The 23,160-nt window shown below is 48.5% G+C and overlaps 1 protein-coding gene across 1 annotated transcript in view; it reads right to left on the reverse strand.

The window, feature by feature from the left end:
• sbf1 (SET binding factor 1) overlaps nt 1–18,219 on the reverse strand; it is a 63,921-nt gene extending 45,702 nt beyond the window's left edge. The window contains exon 1 of the mRNA XM_036517531.1: nt 18,025–18,219. Coding sequence (XP_036373424.1) covers nt 18,025–18,079 — 55 coding nt within the window. The 5' untranslated portion in view covers nt 18,080–18,219. The remainder of the gene's footprint in view (nt 1–18,024) is intronic.
• Between the last annotated feature and the right edge of the window lie 4,941 nt (nt 18,220–23,160).

Raw genomic sequence — 23,160 nt, forward strand, 5'->3', positions numbered from 1 at the left:
AAACGTTTGACTGGTGCTGTATTATCGAGTAGCCTACACATTACTAATATGCGAAATAGACCAGCCAAGCAGGCTACCACACACAGTCCATGTGATGCTGTTGCATTAATAATCCCAGTTGTGGAATAGGACGCACACAATTCTGAGGAGAATTTTACCGTGCCCAGCATGTGAAACACTGCTGTTGCTCATTTAGCAGCACTTCCTGCGTGTGGATTGTGGCGCTCCGCTAATAGCGGGCAGGAACGCTTAAGACACTGCACATTCACAACCCACATGATCTGTGCCATGCTTAAAATGATTCAGAAGTGTCACGCCGCCTACTTTTCCCAGGACAGTCATAAGCGGCTGCTTGTTTGAGAGTTGGCAACAGGTTGGCAACTGGGAAATGACTTGGGTGTGGTCTCTACATGGCTACCTGCAATATAGTACAGATGCTACTGCATACGGTCACACCTAGGTCAATCCCGTGGTTCCAGAATGCAAATGCACATTGCTGTAAAAATGTGTCCTTAGGCAAACACACATAAATAGCTTGCTTTACAGTAAGGCTGGAGATACGTGAGGGCTACAGGTATCAGCCTCCGCTCCGACTAACACATAAGCCAGCATATACACCAGTGGATACACAGGGAATATTCAGGAAATCCCTTCAACACTGGACAATATTCTCAGTGAGAGGTCTGAAAGCCAGCCAAGCCTTGAGGGGAAAGTACAGTGTTGCAGTTCAGTGCTGACTGCCAGTCACTCTTCATTCCAACGCTGTTTGCAAAGTCAGACCGCTCTGCAAATGCACTGCACCCCAGACATGTAATATTAATGCTGCTGGGGGGTAGAAACACAAAATTACTACGATGCTTCCTGTACAGTAACAGAGCAAAACAGGTCTGCATTCCAACTGAGCATGAGGGCAAATAACCTAAGTTGCATACGTAGTAGTTACAGCCAAAATGTATGAACAGCAGTGACATATACTCTGAGAAGTGGCGCATTTTGGTTATGAGAGCTGCGCTGTGCATGAGGTTAAATCTCAGAGAAGTCTCAGCAAAAGTCTGATCACTTTCCTAGGGACATCAATACTCTTAAAACGCAGGGCATTCCTTTCCAGATGATCCTTGCACTTCAGTGGGAACAGGTTTTGGAACAATGTATGGGCCAAAGGTGTACTTAAAAAGTAAATAAAAACTGACTTTAAGTCAAGACAGTCAAGAACAATTTAGTGCACTGTGCTGAGTGCACTGGTCTTCAGTGTGCCTGGACTCTTTCCAAGTGCTTAATAACTTTAAAACACAGACTGGATCGGCTAATTGCGATGCTCAGCACGGAACACAATCGATAACGAGGGGAGACTGTAGTTGCCATTCAACATCAGAGTTTCAACTCCTGACCCCCTTCTCGACAGTCAGTGAAACAGAGGCTCCTGATGTAGGTAGTTTGGTGTCTCCTATGACTGGTGCTCTTATAGTAACACAGTGCGCAGTTTGCGAACCGAATCATTCCCACGGACGTAGCAAAACCGATCTGATCATAGAGGAAATAGGGAAGGTAATGTTACCGTTTTAGCCTGTCATGTCCGGCTGTGATCTGTCTCTGTGACGTCACTCCCTTGCCATAACACTGCAGCGAAGTCAAAACCTGTCCCCAACGCCGCAAAAATGTTATGAATGTGCTGGATCCAAACAACGAGTCAGTTATCCCCAAATTTCTCAACCCAATATCTGGCCTGACACCGCAACATGTCTCAACTTATTTATCATCTGTGGGTCAATAATGTTACATAAATAAACACAGACCTCTTAAGGTAGTAAGTAGTAGGCGGCAGTGTAGCATAGTGGTTAAGGAGCTGGACTCGTAACCGAAAGGTTGCTGGTTCAATCCCTGCTGGGGCACTGCTGCTGTACCCTTGGGCAAGGTACTTAACCCACAGCTGCCAGTTGCCTCAGTAATTATCCAGCTGTATAAATGGATAACATTGTAAAGAACTGTAACCTATGTAAGTCGCTTTGGAAAAAAAGCGTCTGCCAAATGAATAAATGTAAATAAGCAGCTTTATGTCATTCTAAGTTTCACTCCTGTTCAAATTGGGGGGGTCATGTGCACCGTTCATGTTGCCTGCTTTTGGGTCATGTTCTCATTACTGTTTGAGCAGACGACAAAAAAGGCTCTTGACTTGCAGACCCCGCGCGGTAACGTGTCCCCCAAGGCCTCTGAGAGAGAGAGAGATTCTATCACAAAAGCACAGGCTCTTGTGACCCGGCCTGTCACAGAGGCGCAGTGCCATTCCACACTGACCCCGGGACCGGGCCCCTGTGAAGGAGAACCGCCTCATACAGAAGCCCATCAAAGGGACAGCAGAAAGGCCGGCGTGTCCGCGGCGCGCCCTGAATTCCTCGGCCCGGATCTGCGGCCGTGTGACAAAGAGAGGGAGCTGGAGGGGCCTTTCATGGTGTGGAAGGCTTTATGCAAATGGGCCGGGGAGTGGACAAAGGCCATCTGTGACCACAGCACTTTCCCTCTCCTCTATATTGGACACAGGCTTCTTGCATGAGGGGCATGAAATGGATTATTCTTTGGCTACTAAGTCTGAGGATAATTTTAGACTGAAATTCCAGGCGGTCATAACTCAGCAATGGCTCTTCTGTGAAACGAAATCCCTGATGAGGAAAGACATTCAGTTTCCGAGGTGCTACCTGTACATTTATATTACATTTACATTTATTCATTTGGCAGACATTTATCCAAAGCCACTTTCAAGTGCGGCAGAGTACAGCACAAGCAAAAAGCCATATAAGGAGTCAACAGTATTAGAAGCTCTGCATGACCCAAGTTTCAATAATTGGCCACATTAGGCACAAGCTAGCTGGTAGAAATATGAGTGCATGACTTTAGCCTTGATGGGTTTTCTTGGGGATGCTGTTAATAGCCGGCCTCTGCCAAATTTGGCCCAGCGAGATGACATCCGTGGTGTGAATGGGGAAGTGATGCTCCCACACGCAAATCAGCAAGGGGATAGAGACTGAGTCAATGCTCCGCTCCTGCAAAGAGGTCAGACACTGACAGACACTTCCACCTTTTATCTCTGAATAAAGGTTCATCTATTTTATACTGCCTTTAGTCAACATAATAACTACTGGGTTGCCAGGGCAATGCAGGAACAAAAACCTTGACAAAAGACCAATGGAAACAAAACCCTCCTTTTCACACTGAAACAGGACCAGTAATACAGAGAGAACTGACATTCATACGATATGAAACAGGGGCTGTAAGGCTGTATGCAACACACATACCACAATGCACTTTTCATGTTCTTGGTGCATCTAACCAAAGCCTTTTCATGGGAATAATTTTTAAATTCTATCTGAATAGCTCCAGGGTGTCAAAATGGTGCGATAAGTAGATCAATGGCAAATTGAGTCTTTCCTTTCACCCCAAAAAGGCATTCTTGTGAGTAGAAAGTTAAGACTAAAAAGCCCCTGGTATGAGGGAATCCTCCATTGGTAAATGTTCCAATATGACAGACTAAAACACAGCACAGCCACCGCCCACTCTCGGTGGCTCAGGTTTCCTCCAGGGCGGCACGCTGCATGTGGGTGGCAGCCCTTTTGTAACGGGCTGTTATAAGAAAAGAGTAGGCCGTGTGCTTACAGGAAGGGCTTTTCAATGTTTTCCTCCGTCCCACACGAGTACCTCGCTTTTCTGGATCGAGAAGCACATCAGCCTCGCACTCATTTCCAAACAAGCATTTTACCCAGGCTTTCCGTCTTGCATGACGTTGTTCTCGACTCTGAGGGTTTGACAATCATCACTCATTTACTACTTTCGATATCCCCTACCATAGTGCGTTAGCCCTTCTTTCGGCTTCAGAATTTGCACTAATTGTCTTCTTCCTGAACACTGTCATCTTCCTGAAAAAAGCTTTAATTAGATGCCGAATGACTGGAGTGTGGTAAACTGCTGTCAGAGCTGCCCGTGGTATGTGTCAGACTGCCGGAGGAGCAGCGGCTGAAAACCGAGCGGCGTGCCCCGCGAGAGAGAGACGCCGAGGCGGAGCTCGATGTCCGCGCTCCGCGGCGGAGCCTTGGCCGCGATCCAGGGGGTGTAATCGACACCGCGCCCGCCCTCACCACCTGCCCTGACTTGCCAGCGACCGCGGGAGATGCTGAACCCAGAGCTGATCGCCCCCCCCCTCCCCCCCCTCCCTCATGTGGCCGCTCCCTGTGATGCGGGAGTGAGCACCTGAAGCCTGGGGGTAGGAAGCCACACTCTCCTTGCTTTCGTTTTGTCTCAGTGCTTCTCTATTCTGAAGGGTGCATCTCTGTTTGAGCTGGTCTCAAAGAGCAGGCACAATGAAATTCAACACGTGTTCCCATGCTCCCACATACAGGCTAGCGCGTGTGTGTGTGTGTGTGTGTGTTTAAGCAGTAGCACAGACAGCACAGACAGGTTCTTACATGAAGGCTAATACGATCACAGAGCTGCTGTAAAGACTAATTTATACACAGGACCTGCGATATTTCTGCTAAAAAAGGAATGAGCTAAACCTTGAAAGGCGTCCGCCTACAGCTCATATGGTCAAGCCTTCCTGCATTACAGACAGAATTACAATGCACCTAGGATGGCTCTCTGACAAAACAGACCCCAGTGCAAGAGTTTTATCTATTACTTGATGGGCACTTGCTAAGTCCTACTGAACACTTTTTCTGAGGTTCATTTTTAAATACTTTAAAAACCCTTCTTCACGAAAACCTCAAATTGGCTGAAGTTCTAATGTGATGCACACAGTAGACAATGACTGTAAGGTAAACTGTCAGAAGCTCTTCAGGGCTCTTTAAATGCTCCCATCTGCAGTGAGGAGGGGGCTGCTGGGAGAGGCAGTGGAATGTCAGCAATGCTCCTCGGCAGGCGTGTGAATGGGGTCTGCAGTGGAGAGGTGTCCTGGCTGCGCGGCCGGCGACCCTCTCCACTGCTCCTAAGCCCTTAAATCCAGGGGATCTTCATTATCCCAGACAGCTGCCCAAACCCCCAGTTCGCTATGTTATCGAATGACGCAGTTTGTAGATCTACCCAGAGGCCTTGGGAAAGACCCAGGTCAGCGCACAGGGGACGCAGTTCCCCTACTGAGCGCAACATGGTTCCCCCCAAGCACTGTCCCTGGATCAGCTCCTAGCTTTCTGCATAAACAGACAGGGATAAACACTTGGGTCAGGGACAGCAGATCCTGGAACAGGGCTTGGGGGCACGATCAACTCAGAGCATGAGCATCCCTGTATTTACTGTGAATTACACCCTCCTGCACATATTCCACTACCAGGAATGCACACTGTAAATTACACAGGGCAAACACATCCACTCCAAGGGCTTCAATGGCAAGCTGAAAAAAGGAAAACCAACAGGCACAGAACTTGTAGCAGAACATAATTTTCTAAGGAAAGAGAAGCCAGACCTCTTCATGTAGGTCTACTCACGTCATATTCAGCGTGCAGAAGTGCTGTCTCGGCTTTACGCAACTTTGTGCCAAGATTACATGACACACGACATTACATAATATAAGATGACACAGTATGTGACAGAATCACATGAAATTACACGACAGCCCTCCGGCCGCAGACAATTGTCTACATCCGCAGGAGTGCGTACGAGAGGCTTCTACGGGAGGCAGCAGCTTTCAGACGCCGTACGCGTCAAAGGGGCGGGAGAGGGGCATTGTGGGATACGGGCCAGTCCCAGTCTCACTGCAGGCTAACAGTCACAGAGAAGCATGGTCCGCGGCTCGGCCCGCAAGCATTTCCTGCAACGACCGCTGCTCCTATCAGCCCGGTCGCTCATCCCGGCCTCCGCTCTCCGACTGCATATATAACAACACCAAAAAAACAAAGAATAAAAAACCGTTTACATTGTATTCTTTTTCTAGTCCAGATTTGGAAAGGAAGGAATACAGTTGGACCAGGCCAGCAGCTGAAAAGGCCTGGCAGCCTATCATTATATGCGTTATATGCATGCAGTCACACAGCGTATCGTGCCGTGACTAAACGCTGTACAGCGATACCCGCTCATTGGTACGGCCAGGAAGGAACCCGCAGGAAAAATGCCAGCGCTGCTCCACTGTCCTTCTTCTATGCGGTTCTGCTATGCTGGCTAACAGCTATGCTGGCTAACAGCTACATTATTATTATTGTGATCATCTTGTAGGCACACACCCTTTATCCAGGGTGACGTGCGTAGCTTACATTTTTCCACGTTCTCCGTCTGCACAGCTGGAAGTTAGGTGACGCAAGCTAGCGTCTTGCTCAACGCCGCAGCAGTGGTGCCTCGGCGGGGAGGTTACGGGTTACACCTCCTGGTTACAAGCCTAGCTCCCAGGATCCATAGTCCCACCTCCCCCCCCCCCCAAGCCCAGCGAGTGTTCCGCGGTCCGCTTTGCTTGCCAGGCGAAGGTCCGCCTGGGGAAACTCGTCCCCCCCCCCCCCCCCCCCCGGAGCTGTAACCAGGTCACAACTCGGGCCCCTGGCCAAGGGGAGCGTCATTGCGTAATGCTGCGCAATCAGACGGAGCGTTTTGGGGGTGTCGCCCGCTGACCGACTCACCCTTAAACGCCCAGCAGACTGGTCTCGCTCGTATTATAAAGCAGCCTGCCCTGCATCTCCAGGCTGGCCTTCCTCAGGGCCCACACAATGAAAGCACTACATGCTGCCCACAGCTTCTCTGGCCCTTTACCAGCTAAACTGCACTCATACAAAGGCTACACTGCATTATAAAAAACCAAAGTGTCTATTCAACTAAGGCTCAATTTCTATCTAAATGAAGCTCATTTAAGCAGTGAATTTTAAAAAGTGATGCATTTTTGTGCTGCTTTCCCATAAGCTTGATGCGTTCATGGTGTTGGGCAAGCATAAGAAGAACACAACGCTGGTTTCAGTTTGTTCAACTTTAAGGGAAAAGCCCACTGGAGACTGACTGAATTTCAAAACCTATATCTGGCCACTATAAACAAGGTTCTGGTCAACAGCAGCAAAACAAGTCTTTATTTTGTATGTGTGAAGTGTTTGTGCGTGCATATGTTTATGACAGAGAATCAGGGGGCGGGGAGAGAGGAGATAAGGCTATAATTACCAAACAATGTTAAAGGAAAGGCCCCCCCCAGCCCCTGCACAATCCCCAATCTCTCCGTCCCATCTCTGTTACAGTAACAAAGGCGAGCGAGCATATGCGAAAAGCGTTATCAGCCAGCAACCGCGAGGACAGGCACACGAGACCCGCTGCCAAGACCGCGTCCCTGCAGCTGCAGCTGCGGCTGCGGCGGAACAGGGGACCGGACGTGCGCGCGGACAACTGCGCAGCCTGCGCACAGCAGACACGCCAGCGCCCGTCGCTGAGGAACTCAGGCGGCTGCTCGCGGGGATGTGAAAGGGTCTGGCGGACCAGCAGACAATGAGCCGGCGGGGTCAGTGAAGTGAAACCTGTGGAGAGGAAGGTGACGCACCTCTGACAGCCCTTTGTGCTCGGCGACCGCGTGGTTACCGACCGTACAATAAGCGCACTGTAGGCGTCAATCTGACCTTTTGATGCCGCGAGTCAATGGGCACAGTGATGTCAGGTGCTTTCCCTTCAATTCCAGTCTGGGGTGATGTCACAATGTCACAATCGGACTCTGACCAATCCGGGCTGCATAAAAGAATCCCCCCCCAATAGGCTTCCAGAAGCCTTCAGCAAATGAGGGAGTGAGCTGCATGACAGAACAGCCGCTGTGCCGTCATCCACTCCTGCGCTATCAGGTGGCATTGTTGTGCGACCGTCACAGCGAGTGGGGGTGGGGAACAGGCGGTCTGCCGGAGGGGGTGGGGGTGGGGGGGCCTGACACTTGTGCCAGCGCACGCTGGGCACGCCAAATGGCCTCGAGAACATTTCCCTGGGAGTGGAGAGAAGCGTGAGTTCAGAGCGTACAGCAGCGCTGAGCGCTTACTGTAACTCTTTAACAGGAACACACTAAACAACACCCTAAATCATCTCCCTTGGCCTCTTTTTAAAACGACTGCTGAGTGTCATTACACAGCACCAGTCAAAGGTTTGGACACAGCTGATTAAGATAATGGGAAATATGCATTCAAAAAAATTTTGATCTAAAGACCTAAAATGCTTAAAATGTCTTTCTTAGACAAATACAAACAGTGAAGTTCATACCTACGTATGAATTTATTTCCAAAAAGAATTTAATTTAAAAAACTATTTTTGGCTACTTTGAAGAATCTAAAATACAATACACTTTTGATTTGTTTAACCCTTTTTGGTCACTGTATCATTCCATTTGTGTTATTTCATAGTTTTGACATCTTTATTATTCTAAAATGTAGAAAATAATAAAAATAAAGAAAAACCCCTGTATGAGAAGATGTGTCCAAACCTTTGACTGGTACTGTAAGTGACAGTGGTTATGTAACCTTATGGCAGTTTGTCAGAGCCCTGCTCTCTCACTGCCATCCCAAGGCCTTGCTTTTCAGCGCAGCGGGGGAAACGCACTGATAACTCCGTGAGACAAACATCCTGGAGCAAGGCCGCTTTAGTGATCGCGGGCCCCCGTAGCGTGCTCCCAAAACCCGCGGTGACGCTGAAAACAGCCCATCGCCACAGCGACGGCGCACAGCGAACCCCGCCCCGAGAGAGCGTGCGTTTGTCGCCTGGTCCCGCGGACCCGCAAAAAACGCCCGTTTACCGGGGGAACGCCAGGCGCCGAGAAGCGGAGAATTTCAGCGATTCCGTGCGGAAGAAATCCGAGCGAGCGTTTTTTTTTTTCTCCTCTCCTGCCTCTTCCTGTCAACATGCGCCTGCGACTCCCACTGCGGCCGGATTAAGTCATTAAGGAAATGGAGGCCGCGTCTGGATTTAGGAAGATACTGTTGTGCGCTCGCCTCTGTGCCGGCGCCAGCCTTGCCCCTTCTTAGAGGAGCCGGGATCATTTATTGACAATACGCAGCCAATCACAGTCGAAAAGGAACAGGAAAAAAAAGAATGCCATTGAAAACCAAGAATAAATTACCAGCCTTAGGATTCCACCTCAGATGAAATGTACTTCCAGTCTGAGAGCAAACGCTGGAAAATGTTCTAACTCTAACAATTCTAACAATGAATTTAATTTGGCTTGGCCTTTTTTCTTGGAAACTGCACGGGAGTATTTTGTCTGAAAATTGCATTTTTGTGACACATTGGTAGTTTGCATTTCTTACGAGTTCATTAAACCGTGAGATCTGCGTATGTGCTTTTTTCTCTTTGTAAAAGAGCCATGGTGCACAAAGGCCCCTGCCGTCCTCCCTCCCCCACTTATCTCAACCAACAGGAAGCCAATTCTGTGACCAAACCTAGGTGACTGATCTTTATTAATAGCTGTCTGGTCAAGTGACACATCTGTGGAGAGAGCAAAAGAGAGACAGGAAGAAGGGGACAGGAGAAAAAAAGAAGACAGAAAAGTATGTGAAAATGGGAGACAGAAAGAGAGAAAGGGAGAGATGGATGGGGAGAGAGGAGCACTGAACGTCACCGCTGTGTGAATATTACAGGGGAATGAGTGAGTTTTTATTTTAAAAGGAATCCACTTGGCGTGTCTCTGGGGGGCTCCAGTCTTATCCACAAACGATTCGGGTCAGTAGCTCGCTCGTGCGGCCCGCTTCGATCGCTCTGCGCTTTATGGATTTGTTTCTGTTCGCTAACTAGCCCAGCAGGGCAGCGACGCCGAGCGGAGTCATCTGAGCTAACCGCTCCGAGGCGAGCGGGGCGCTTCGATACGCCCGGCATGGAGCGGTTCCATTGGTTAAAAGTCAAACCACTCCTACGGGTTACGTCCTGGGCTTAGCACCCCCTCCACCGGAGCGGTCGCGCGTCTGAAGCTCCCGGTGTGTTTACCAACACCTCGCGAGGGCTATTCCTGGAGAGGTCAAGCAAACAGAGGCCTCGCGGCTTTCCCAGATTAACGGAGAGAGGCACGGCCCGCCCCCTCCTGCCGGGCCACGCGCCCGCCGGAAACGCAGGCGGCGCTAACAACGACGACGGCGGCGGCGGCGGATTGGGAAGCCGGTGACGAGGCGAGCGAGAGACGAGCCTGTCGCCGCTTTTCGCAGGGGTGGTAGCGTGTGCTGCACAGACGCCGTAATCCTGATTATCCCTCCTCCACCCTCTCTCCCCCCTTCCCTCCCCTCCCCTCTGCCTCCAGCTTAGAGAGCTGCCCCTGAGATCTAATGCCTTTTTATCAATAACGCGGCCTGGAGCCTCCAGCAATGAGGCCCGGATTAGCAGGGTCTGTGCCATTCTACCTTGTGACCCAAAAACAGGCCGCTGCGTGCCTTGCGCCCCCTCGCTGCCTGGGCCATCCCGTCAAGGCTGAGCGGGCCAAGCGGTAACGTTCCCTGGGTCACAAGAGACAAGGCTGCCCTTTCATACTCTGGGTTCACTGCCAGGAACACAGTTTGTTTTAGGAGCTTTTTAAATCAGTCTTGCAAACCTTTTTGTACAGTCTAAAAGTATAATATTTTAATTATTAAGTTCCTTGCTTCCTTTTTTCATGTTGAATAATGTAATTAAAATGGATGAGACTTGCATGCCTCTGTAAATGAGAAGCATTCACAATAGAGTTAGCATGAGTTAGCAAATAAATACAGAAACAGAAACAGAAATAACACGTTAGCAGAGTTAGCATCTCCTCTCTACCACTTTGCCATGTGGTTAAAAGGACACAGATGAAACAGCACTAATTTAAGCAAAAGATTCCTGGTCCTGCTCCACAGCCTCATGCAGTAAACCTCATGCCATCCGACCCCTCCTTATCGACCGAAGTCATCGCCACAGCAACTGTGCCCCCTCCCACTTCCTGTGAACTGCACCAATGGCCAGGCAGGGCTTCTGCTGTACCTCTCAGAGCAAAGCGCATCTTCCTCTTCAGAGCACGACTCTGTTTCTCCCCCCACCGCTGTGTTACACGTAACCGCATGCGCACACACCGGCACAAACTCTTTTCACCCAAATCCACTGACTAACCACTGAAATGACAATCACGCTATGCTGCGAACACACACCTTGGTTTGTGATGAGGGTCTGCTGAGACCTCTAATGTGAACAGATCAAAAGTGAACACTTTCACTGCACTGTCTCTTTCTCTGGCACTCTTTTGTCTTTCTTTTAGTGGCAGACCTCAGTCTTCTGAACTTTAAATGATAAGAAACACCTGCGCCAGCATGCAGCAGAACCCAATGAACCCCACGAAGGCAGTAGCCAAAGCAGTGGCTGGCTTTGAGGCTTCTGCTTCTCCAGTGCTGACTCTGGCTCTAGTTTAAGGAGCTGGTTTCGGTGCCTCTCTCAGGAGAAGGACGAGCAGGCCCACGCCTCCACGCGAGGTAAACCGATAGCGTGACATACTCTCCTCTCCTGGCTTCCTGCCTTCACCTCTGTCTTCCTCCTCGATACGCGGGCGCTTGTGGGAGGCATGTCACCCGCGTCCCCTACTCCCCCCCCCGTGCGGGCCCTGGCCCTGGCCCCAGGGGTCCCCGTGCAGCACAGACACCTGGCCGCCACTCGCGTCTGAGAGGGCCTGGGTTTGGCGGCGCTGGCACTCCAGCTAATTAAAACAGGCCTCGAGAGGTCTTAAACACAAGGCCCTCCTTGGCACAGGCACAAAAGCTGGGCGCAGCCGAGTTCTGAGGCTGAATATAATGAATGAATCTGGCTTTGAGTGAGGAAAAGGGCTGTTTCCTGTCTACAGATGCCATCCACCCCCCACCCCCCCCACCCCACAAACTCTGATCCCTGCAGGCAATTAATCCTGCGATCCTTAATTAAAAGAATTCAGCAGAGATTTGAATCTCAGAGGGAAGAAAGAGCCTGCAGACCAACACCGGGTTGTACAGAAACGGCCAAAACGCAACACTCTCTTTCTCACAATGCAGGCCAGATCCTCACAGGCGAGAGAGGGGGTGATACCTGCTCAGACGGCCTCAGCGCTCACATGAGCTAGCAGGCCTTCCAGAACACACGGCTTTTACACCTTGCCGGATCTCACGCCCGCTGATGCCTGACTGACACTGCCAAGCATCCTCACCCACGACACAATGAAATAGAGGCATCGGGACCCAGGAATTGTGTCACACTGAAACTAATTTCGAGACCGCCTTGAAAGTGGCAAGAGGGCAGTCCAGGCTGCTTCAATTCGTACCATTAATAAAGGATAGTTACTGGCTACACTATCAGTGTGGGGGGATGCCATATTAAACTCCAATCAACAGTCATTTCTTTTAAAAACTCCTGCTCTCTGAGTATTACACCTGTTACAATGTTATCACCCGCATGATGCATATTTCCTTTATTGTTTCAGTCTCCTCCCACACTTGTGGGAATCCCAGTCAGTATACGCTCCTCGAGCAGACCACCCGCGGGGACCGGGGTGTGACGCTCTGACAAGCTCGGCCTAAATGTGTCAAACCCTTGATATGTCATGGGGGGGATGCATTTTACAGCACGGAAACAGGATGGTCTGTGCAGGAGGATGCTGTGATCCCTAATGCTTAGCAAACACAGGCTGGGCTTGTACCCTGAAGGTTGCTGGTTCAAATCCCAGCTGGAGTGCTGTCATCGCAGCCCTGAGCCAGGTACTTCCCCGGCATTCCTTCCGTAAATATCCAGCTATATGAATGGACATGCAGAGGTAAAATGATGTATGCATGGATATATAAGAAGACATACTGTCACTCCGAATAAAGGAAATGAATGCAAATACAAATAAAATATAGCCATCCAGTCACCATCATCAGACATTAATAATAGACAATTTGTTCTAAGGCTACGGTGTATGATGTCACCTTTATGTTTTCTTTTAAGGAAGCTACAAACCAAGAAGGAAGTTAACACAGTTGCAATAAGAATTAATGACAAACTGGTTAGAAACAGCCTACAGCTAAACTAACTGTGATTAGAAATACAAGCTGAGTATTATGGAAGGCTCTAATTACACCAAGAGGCTGAAGCTCCACGCAGACCCTTATGCCATGAGAACAGCACTGCAAGCTGTCCTGCAATCCTGCCAATCACTGAGCTCCGGCAGCCGATCAGACTGTGCTAAAGTGCATTTTAAACCAATATGGATCATGATAATAATATGGCAATCGTAGAAATCTTTTTAGGAAACAGTCCGGAAAGGCATTCGAAGGCAACCAGCTCCCAGCAGTACACTGTGATACAAGCAACACCTATTAAATGCAGTGTAATACTATTGAATGAGGAACTAGAGGAAATTGAAACAATAGATTTAAAAAAAAATTATTCCACATTAGCCTCTTCCGCTCCTTTCATTTTTCCAAACACACAAATGAACATCATCTCCACTCCCCTTCAGCGTACCAGCTGCTAAATGAGCAAATGGAAGGCGCTATGCCCTTTGACCTCTGCGTACACCCAATTGGGAACCAGAGTTCTTGGGCTGACCAAATGAGGAATGAGCTGAAAGCGTCAATCATCTTTGCAGGGCTCCGCCCCCAGGAGGGGGGGTGGATCGTAAAAAACACGCACTCTGCAGAGACGTCTCTGTGTGGGCGTCTTTTGTTTTTTTTCACCAGCGCTCAAGGCATTTGATTCTAATTCGTCCAGCTGCATCTGGGCCAATCAGAGCTGAAACAGGCCTTTGGCTTCTTGCGGTACAGAACCTGAAGAAATCCAGCAAAAATAAAGGGATCTGCCCACGGACGGAGGTCTGCAAAAAGCTCCTTTCGGTGGCTCGTTTAGTCAAATCTGCTGTTGAGCTTGTTTGCTTTTCAAGTTAACCATGTGTCCGCTGATAAAAACCAGTTTTGGTTAAAATCAAGTCCCGTCTTCAGCGCTATATTTGCATCTCTGTGTTTTCATGTCGGCAACCGAGAACAAGGGATGTGGCACATGTGGATATGGCTATTAGACGGATGAAACGTCAATTATGGAAGCTTATAATGAAGTCAACTGCCCAAAGAGGAGGGGGAAAAGAAACATTCTCTGAATTCCAGAGAGGGCTGTCAGGGCGTGAGGAACGGGCGACAGGAGGGCCCTGTGCACTGGTGGATCCTCTAGCCTCCACTGAGCATGCTCTGTCGGACCCTTTACAATCCGAGACACACTGAACGACATCACGCCCCTTCGTTTCAGCACAGTGTACACAGAGCTGGAAATTTCAGACTGCCAAGACGCTATCCTGTGGAGAATGACAGCAGGCAGCGGACCCTGAATCTGCTTTCCCAGCAGGCCAAAGGATTCCTGTTTGTGAGGCAGAGTGCACCCTGGCACAAGCCTGAGGCCTGGGACACATCGGCATGGACCTAATGTGAGGAATGACATTTAGAGCTGAAAGTGTAGCATAGTGGTAAGAAGCAGAACTCATAACCAAAAGGTTGCCGGTTCGATTCCACACTGAGGCGCTGCCGTTGTACCCTTGAGCAAGCTGCTTAACCCAGAATTGCCTCAGTAAATATCCAGCTGTGTAAATGGATAACGTGAAAATTGTAACCTATGTAAGTCGCTCTAGATAAAAGCGCCTCCTAAATGCCAATAATGTAATGTAATGAAAGTGATAATCTAAGAGGGGGATCTATGGTAAATACATACAGCTTTCCACAATAAATATCATGGATGTAATAGCTTCCGGATGCATGACCCTGAATCAAAACATTGCACAGTTTCTGGAAGCAGTGACTGCGGGCCCCCCTCTGAAATCTGGGGGGAAGTGTTGGGTTGGAGGTAAAAGGCGAGGGCACAAACTTTTTCGGGACGTGCTCCATGCAAACCTCTGCTGGTTTGGGGGGGGTCCTGCATTCCAGCACCTGTCGCATGGCATTCCTGAGCAAGCAGAGATGTGTCCCCTTTACTGGTGCTTTCAAAGCCTTTATAATATACAGTGCACCCCGGCAGCTCTGCTGTATTAAATAGATCCTCCCGCTGAGGCGCCCCCTCCTTCAAATAAAACCCAGTCCTGAGGAGCTGAAAGGGGAGCGGAGGCTCCCTCCTCTCCCCTGATGGCTGAGGCCAGTCCCCTGACAGCTCGAGAGCGCTGCCATGCTGGGACAGTATTTTGCGAGCCGGAGCACAGGAAGCCGGGAGAGCGCTCCCGTCCAGCAGAGCGTTTGTGAGAACTGCCTGTCCGTGGTGAATAATGAATGCACCCCCCCCACCCTGGCTGAACCCCCCCTGCACGCGGGGAGCCCTTGGCCGAGGCAGAATGAGCGCGGAAGTGCTAACCCCCCCCCCCCCCCCCCCCCGGCCAGCAAGTGCCACATAATCAGACCGCTACATTGGAATTTGGCTTCTGGAAAATGACAGCACTGGACTGTCGTTTCCCTGCTTATCAAAGGCAGGGGCAGAGACGGGCTGTAAACACCTCTCCCCGGGGCGCCTGTTCCCACTTCCTGTTACGAGCGATCGGGGTCGGTCAGGGCGTCCGACTCGAACCCGATGACATCCTCAAAGCTCGGAGAAGCTGCCCATGACACTATGCTACATTCAGGCGGTGTGCGGTGCAGCGAGCGGCATACTGCGCTCCACACCCTAGGAGTTGCTGGTCTGAATCCCACACGGGCCACAGCCACCGCGCCCTGGAGCCAAGATAACGCACCGTAATTTCCCCGACAGAGCTGCGCGCGCAAGTTGCGTAATGTGATGTAAAGCCATGAGCCTCCCGCATTAAGAGCGCGCGCTCAGGGAGATAAATAATGCAAAGAGCCGTAGCCCTATCGGCTTCGGTCGTCTCTCCACTCTGGCTGTGCCGTTCCTCAGCTTCGCCTGCTTCAGCTCTCTCTGCATCGTGCGTTGAAAGAGTCTGGAGCAGGGACAAAGCGCTCAATCACAGCCCGGCCGCGGATGACTAAGCGAGCGCCGGCAGGAGCCCTCGCTCCGCGTGCCAGAAGCCACCTGGCTCTGCCCCAGCAAGCACCTGCCATCTGCAACCGGTGTGGCAACCGGTGATTAGCAGGTGGGTCAAAGATTTCACTTCAGGGTTTTTTTTTCTCTCTTCCTCTCCTGCGAGGCTGCTGCAGGCAGATTATTTGGAGACGTGGATTAGGAGATTGCAGTGGTCTCGGCCGCCGGGACAAGCCCGCACGCCCCAACCGCGTCGCTTTGGGAAACCTCCCCCCCCCGGCGCTCCCCCGGCAACAGTCAAAACAGATGCGGCAACATTTGCACACCTTTAGCGCCAGCCACACTGCCCCACCGACCATCGATAATGATGTCACAGTGTCGGGCTGGTAACAAGGATCCATTCCGGCTACGATTCCTCTCAGGGACATAGAGCTAAACATGGACACCCCTGCAGCGGAGTAGGTGTCAACCACAAGGGCTAACACGACAGACCATGCTAAAGCATTGTGCAGCCGTAAACTTCTGCTCTTCTGACACACAGCCCAGTGCAACCTGAGTTTCCTGTGGCTGGAGGACCTGGGCTGTTTGCTACTGGGTGCCACCCTGATGCCCTGCAAAGACAGAACCGCACTACCAAGCTCACTCTTCCAACTCCGATTCACCTTTACGTATTTACCAAAATAAGGGACTGCACCTGCATTTTACTACAGCAAGGTGCCGTGGTGTTGAACGGTTAAAGCAGAAAAATGTGCCGGTGTCAGATGCTTAAAATCCATCTAGACAGACCTTAAACTTCACTAGGATGTTGAGGGAAAACAATGTAGGTACTCCCCTTAAAACTTCAACCTTTCTGCTGAGGTCTGGTAACCAGATGTTTTATTGTTATCTGATGCAAACGGGAGGGAGGACTCGGGTTTTGGTGGCGAGACAAATCTGCAACACGCAGGAAATCCACTCTTTTCGTTCCCCGACATACTATGGTCAGCTGCACAGAAACTAGCGAGAAACGTCATCTCACTAAATCCTTCACTTCCAACCGAGAGACACCGGGGACCTGTCTCGTTACGTGCAGACTACTTCTTCATATATTTTATTCATGTCATACCCAGGGTTCATTCTATAAATAAGACGGAACAGCATGTTACTAATTTCCACCCGCCTGCTTCGGAAAAATCAGCGAACCACCTTCTGAAGGGAGCATGAATATTTCATGTTCGCAAGCCACCTTATGGTCGAAATCTAGGCCAGAGACGACGGGAGTGACAGAGAAGTCACATACAGGAATCTACACCCTTAGCATCTCAGCACAACATCCAGCAAGGAGAGATCTAACCTTAGCTAGCCAACTCTAACTCCTGTTTGCTTACCAGGTAGCGGTACAGCCATCTGGACTTCGCGATCCACACAAAATGCATGGATGGTATGACAGCAATTATTGCATCCATTTCGGATGGACCTTGCTGACAAACGTTTGCTAACTAGCTCTAGCTAATTGAAAGTGATTTTTATCAGATGTAGCCAACCTCGCCGTAACGTTAGTGTGCAAAATTGTTTCCACATCAGCCCGTTAGTATCCTTTTTTATGTTTAACCTTCGCAAGTCATCACCTCATTTGCAACAAATATGACTGACTATTTCAACTGCCTTCCAATTCGCGTTATTTTCCTGACGTGCATTTCCTATCAGCGCAAGGAGTTTGTGTAACCTAGCGACTGCATTCGTTCGGCCAGCTAGCCCCAGCTAGCAAAAAAAGCTTTTGTCCCATTGTAACCAAGCAGCACCGTGTCCATTGCTCTTAGTCCTGAATCATCCACTTTACAATCTATCCACAGCACCTCTTTAAAAATATCAAAAATCCTCTTCGTGACAGCAGCAGCGCCACAGACACAAACCACAACGGAATCTTGAGATTTTTTATTTTCAGTTTAATGTTTCCGTTTTGGGACCAAAACCAAAGGGTTTTGATTCCTTCCGTGCCCGATCGGGCCCTGGAAATCCGCGGTCGACAGTTGAGGCGCCGGCCCAGGCTGAGATCTGGGAGGTCGGCCGCACCGTTTTGTCCCGTCTCGGCCGGTCCCCGCCTCCCTTTTGCCTACGCCTCCTGTTTACTATAGGCGATAGCCTGCTAGCGCTAGCCCAGTTAGGGGGGGGGAAAAAGAGACTTCACACACTCACCCCTCTTATCGAGGTCGTAACCGACCACCACGAAGTAGTCGGCCAGCCTTGCCATGTCGATGCTTCGGGAGATCGCGGCGTCAGGCCCCTTGTTTACTTCCGATCCGTTCGCCGTTGATATCTCTTTCACATTCTGCCGTGCGGGGAGACATCGTCGGCAACGACAGCATCCCTCCAGCAGCGCCCTGCCGCCATACTGTCAGTATTTTCACCCTGACAGGCAGAGCTCAGGGAGTCTGCGCAGTGAAGCGCAGGGAGGGGCACGCGACCACAGTGACACATAAACGTCCCAATATAAAAGTTACTGACAGGTTTAGCAGCAACAATCCCAAACTCGCTGCTTTGTATTTGATTTAAAACATGTTTTGAAATTAGCGTAAAGTCTTTAAAAGCAGTCTTGCTCTATGATCTGTGCAATGGGTTTCGCGTGGGCTTCCAACACGCTTGCGACACAGCAAAACATTGTGAAACGTAAAACGGGCCTCTAATTAGTTGCCATAATAGGCGAAAGGACCGATTGTAACTAGTATGTAAAATGAAGCAAACATCGGCTTGTTGCATTAGATTTGAAAAAAAATATCTGAATATGCATTATAGCGACAGTAGGAAAAACAAAACCTAGCTTTTTAAGATAAGATAAACTACTGTATCTAGAGTTTTTTTTTTAAAAAAAGAAAAATATTCAACGATTGAGCTTATTCTGACAAGATTCGCTGACGTAGTGCGCTTTCCCATACTTTTAGAGACTTCTAAATATAAGAGGTTTCTTTTTCAAGGTGGTCTCACAAGCTGTCTGTTTCAGCTATCTCCTGTGAGTTTTTTGGGCAGTGACCATCTCCTTCTGGGTCACTGGGCAACCCACAGGAGAGCGGCTAGGTTTGGGGGTTTTCTGCAAATATCAAACGAACAGTACTGGATTAAACTGGTGATGTGTCTCAAAAGGTGTGCTGGACTGCTCTTTTTGATTGGGACCATCCTCGTCAACATTCAGTCACGGTCCATGGTGTCCTCCACACCACCCGCGGACGCCATGCAACAGACCACGTCAGCTGGGAACAATCATTTTAGTCAGATTACTACTGTTAACATTATTTCTGCAGCTAGCGCATTCCTTTCAGCTGTTGATGGGCAGCGACCGGCAGGCACTACGCTGAACTGTGTCCTCCCAAATTGGCGGCCTGTTGCTTTGCGTCATTCCAGAAATAACACAAGGGCCTCTCAGGACTCCCCGACACCACACACGTCGAGCAGGACTGAGTGGAATGTCATTTATCTTCTGAAGTTATGCGGCAGTCAAAGGCCGGGTGGGACATTGCTGAGAGATAAGGGGACAGCATGTGCTATTTGAACCCAAAACACTTATTGAGAATTAGTGGCAATCGTGTGGGTTTTTTACTTTCAAAGACATCCAGTACCACGTCGCCCTACGCATTTTGAAAAATTATGCATAGTAACAAGTTGCATATCTAAGTTGCAGTGATCCAGTCACGGCAGTCTGCATTGCGCTGCAGTCACCATTCACGCACATCAATGTTTCTGCTCAGGGCACAGTGAAGGGTGAAGGCACCACTGACATCTGATAAAGGCAGGGACCAAATTAATGCATTAACGCAGCAGCATGACAACACTGAACTAGTCTTTTACTGGAAAAAGAGCATTAATAAAGTATTGGGTAATTTGCCCAAGTTAGAAGTCTCAACATTTATATCAAAATATCAAAACATTTATATCATTGTATATATATATTTAATGCACATATGCATTCATATGCTTGCATGAATCATTACTCTTGAATGGTATTGATGCATGTGTTCTCAACAGCTTTTTTATGCTGTGAATCAAACAGCATGTCATTTGCATGGGATTCTTGTAAATGTTGGAGGGAGCCTGACATTTCAGTCTAAGTGAATCTCACCCCATTAGCACAATTAGGTCTCCATTTAAATGCTAAGTGAACATGATCATTTCGCTGTGATCAGCACACTGCTGAAACCCGAGGCCTCGCCATGCATTACACAGCCTGCTGCACACTCCAGACAAACAGAGAGCGTACACAGAGAAAGCGTGGAGATTAAGTGCAGTGCGGAATGCCTGGCGATATCAACAGAGTGCCGCAACGATGCGTCCAGGCCGCGAGCCAATCAGTGATAAGGGACAAACTGAGCTGCTTGCTAGAGGCATGAGCGCAGCGCACTGGAACGGGTGAGAGCCGCTGACTCGCAAGGGAACCTGAAAACTCTTCCCATGAGAAACTCCAAACTTTAATGACCAAATTACTCACATTATCAGTGAGGTTTGATCGCAGGCTGTTAACAAGGTTAATCAAATAATAAAACACCCTGCTGTTGCCTGGGCATCGCTTTCAGTCACTCAGGAATTCCCATGAGGTAACCTGTGGGGGATACATAGAAAGCGATATCACACAAAACCTGTAACTAGAACGAAAAGAATCTGTATCACAGGTTTTATATATCGTAGCTGTAAAGTGGAAATGAGGCCGTATCTTTGCCATCCCTTGTACATTTTTCCCATTTACATAATTCCTGAGGGATTTAATCAAATAATCACACCTGAATTATTAAAACCACCTCTCTTGGTGTGTTTTCAGTGGACAATTTCATTAAAAACTTTCCAAAACATTTATCCCCACATCACGTGTACTACAGTATGCGCCAGAAGTTGTCTTTTCATTTGCATCTAACATTTAGCATAATTAATTAATTATGTGTTCTCTGCAGATTTAGCAATGTGCTCCCATATCACAGTATTCCATTTTGTAGCTGTCAAAATGCATACACACATCGCCTCTCCAGGCTAAAGGTGACTCATAAGGTATGAATTACCTTGTGTCAGCTGAAGCAGAAATAATATTGCTGAAATTGTAATAATAATAATTAGAATACAGTTAGTGAATACAGTTAGTGAACATCTTGCTCATTCCCATTTGGGCAACATTGGTACTCTGTATGCTTTTGGTCCTAAAAAATCACTTTGAAAAACGGGCGGGCCTTGCCTCATTTCTAAATGAGTTTCATTGCACAAGTACTGTGGCAGGGCACAGAAATGTATGCTCAGACCGTGTCATCAAGGTCCACGTAATTAATTACACCTCCGTGAATAAACAATTACGTAATACTGAAATCCCAGTGTAAATGTTGCACTGTGTCAACACGGTCCAAATAATTGTTCCTCTGGCACTGAGCCACACAGACTCAGGGACGTTTTGTGCATCCCTTTTGCTGAAGGCATAACATCTTTTTCAGAGTGTGTTCACATTCTTCTATTTTGCAAAACAGTGCTGCTGACTAGTAGAATGGAGGAGTCAAACACAGGAAGGCTTCCTTAATTCCTTACACAACATTAAGCCATTGAAGAAAACGCTTTTCCCTCATTTGACAGAAAAGATGGTAATATTGTCAAGCAATGACTTCAGAGTGTAAGAAATGGAATAGCCTATTCATTTATCTATCTATCTACACACACACACACACACATACACGCACACGTGCACATACACTGTCGTTCATTTAAGGCCTGGAATCGGCCAATGAATGAGTTCCACATCCTCCAGTCCGCAAGCAATGGCCAGCATCAGCAGGGGGTGCTCTTCAGCCGGAGGGGTTTAAGAATGGACTTCATAACAAGAGTGAACTACTGGAGTGGCCCCAGATTCATGGCTTTATAGCCAGGACCTGGCATGACTGCATTGTTTAGTGGTGCATGGCACAGACTGCCAGGAAATACACACTGAGCTGGTAATCCCACAGGCTTCAGCCTGCATCAGTCAGACTGCAGGCAGCTCACAACAGGGTCAGACTACACACGGTTATCTAAACATTGCTCCGACATTGTAAAAACACGACAGCGTTGCAACAACTCGACAGGGGTGTTACGACAACATTGTGTGTGAGTTGGGAGAATAATTAGGAAGGCTGTACGGCAAACTTGTACTTACACACTTCTTCCCAGAATCCCTCTGTAAAAGGAAACTAGGCTTGCACTGAGCACGGGGTCCTTGAATCTTTGGATTTCGTGACAGGAACAGAACTGAAAGAATTCCAACACTTCCTGTGCAGTGACCTTTGACCCAAAGTATGTATCAGTCTGGGATTAGAAGGGTCCTAGGCAGGCAATTTCATGGTTAATTTGTGTTTCAGGCTTTTGCTTATTATAACCCATGATCATCTTTATGTTAACTTTATTGTCTGTGTACTGTGGTATGAATTGACATTATTCTAAATGTCTCCAGTCTGAGCTGCTGCTGACAGACTCATTTCCCATCCATATTTCTACAGATTTCTGATTCTCTTCCATTCTACTGTTATTTTCTATCCAAAAATAATCCTGTATGATTTTATCTCTGTTGGAAGAGGACTTTGTTCATAGACAGAAATATTTTAGAAATCTGGGGAAATTTTCCATTCCATTCCCGTGTTTTTCCATTCCTTATATCTAATAGAGGGGATGCTGGAAATATGAGCCCATTAATTTGACTCATACAACCATCACCACATAAATGGATGCCTGATCCTGTTGCCAATGCCATAAGGGCATGCTTGGTCTTCCACCAGCAAACAGCAAGAGGCCCTGTAATGTGCGCTCTCATTCTCTTCCTTTGTGCAAGAGGGAACTTGACACAAGATGATGATGTCGCAGTAGGGCCTCCAATGAACACCTGCTATTCTGTGAATGTGGTGTGTCATAACTGTTAAATTGTGTCTGATTGAATGGCATATTAAGTGTGTTGTCAGTGTACCATAAGACTCACATCTGAGTGGTGATACATTATACTCACATCTGAGTGGTGATACATTTCCTATGCGAGTAATAACAAATGCATGTCCTCTGGAAATGTGTAAAGATGAAAGCTCTGCGCTAAAAACAGAAGCGTATCTGTAGCTGAAATCACTTTATATGCTCACATTAATGCAGACTACATGCGGTCGTTTAATTATTCGTATACTCAGTGCAGGGAGAGTAAAAATATCTTGAACTCTATGTGAGAAAAGGCCAAGCAGGCAAACACAGCTGGAGCGGTCTCCGGGGGCAACAAAGGTGAGCGAACTGAGACAGCGCAATTCATTTCCTCTCTAAACGTGGGGACCTTGAGCGTTTAATCAGAGGCATGAACGGGGA

Source organism: Megalops cyprinoides, chromosome 23, assembly GCF_013368585.1.
Source record: "Megalops cyprinoides isolate fMegCyp1 chromosome 23, fMegCyp1.pri, whole genome shotgun sequence".
In the NCBI taxonomy this organism is placed as follows: Eukaryota; Metazoa; Chordata; class Actinopteri; order Elopiformes; family Megalopidae; genus Megalops; species Megalops cyprinoides.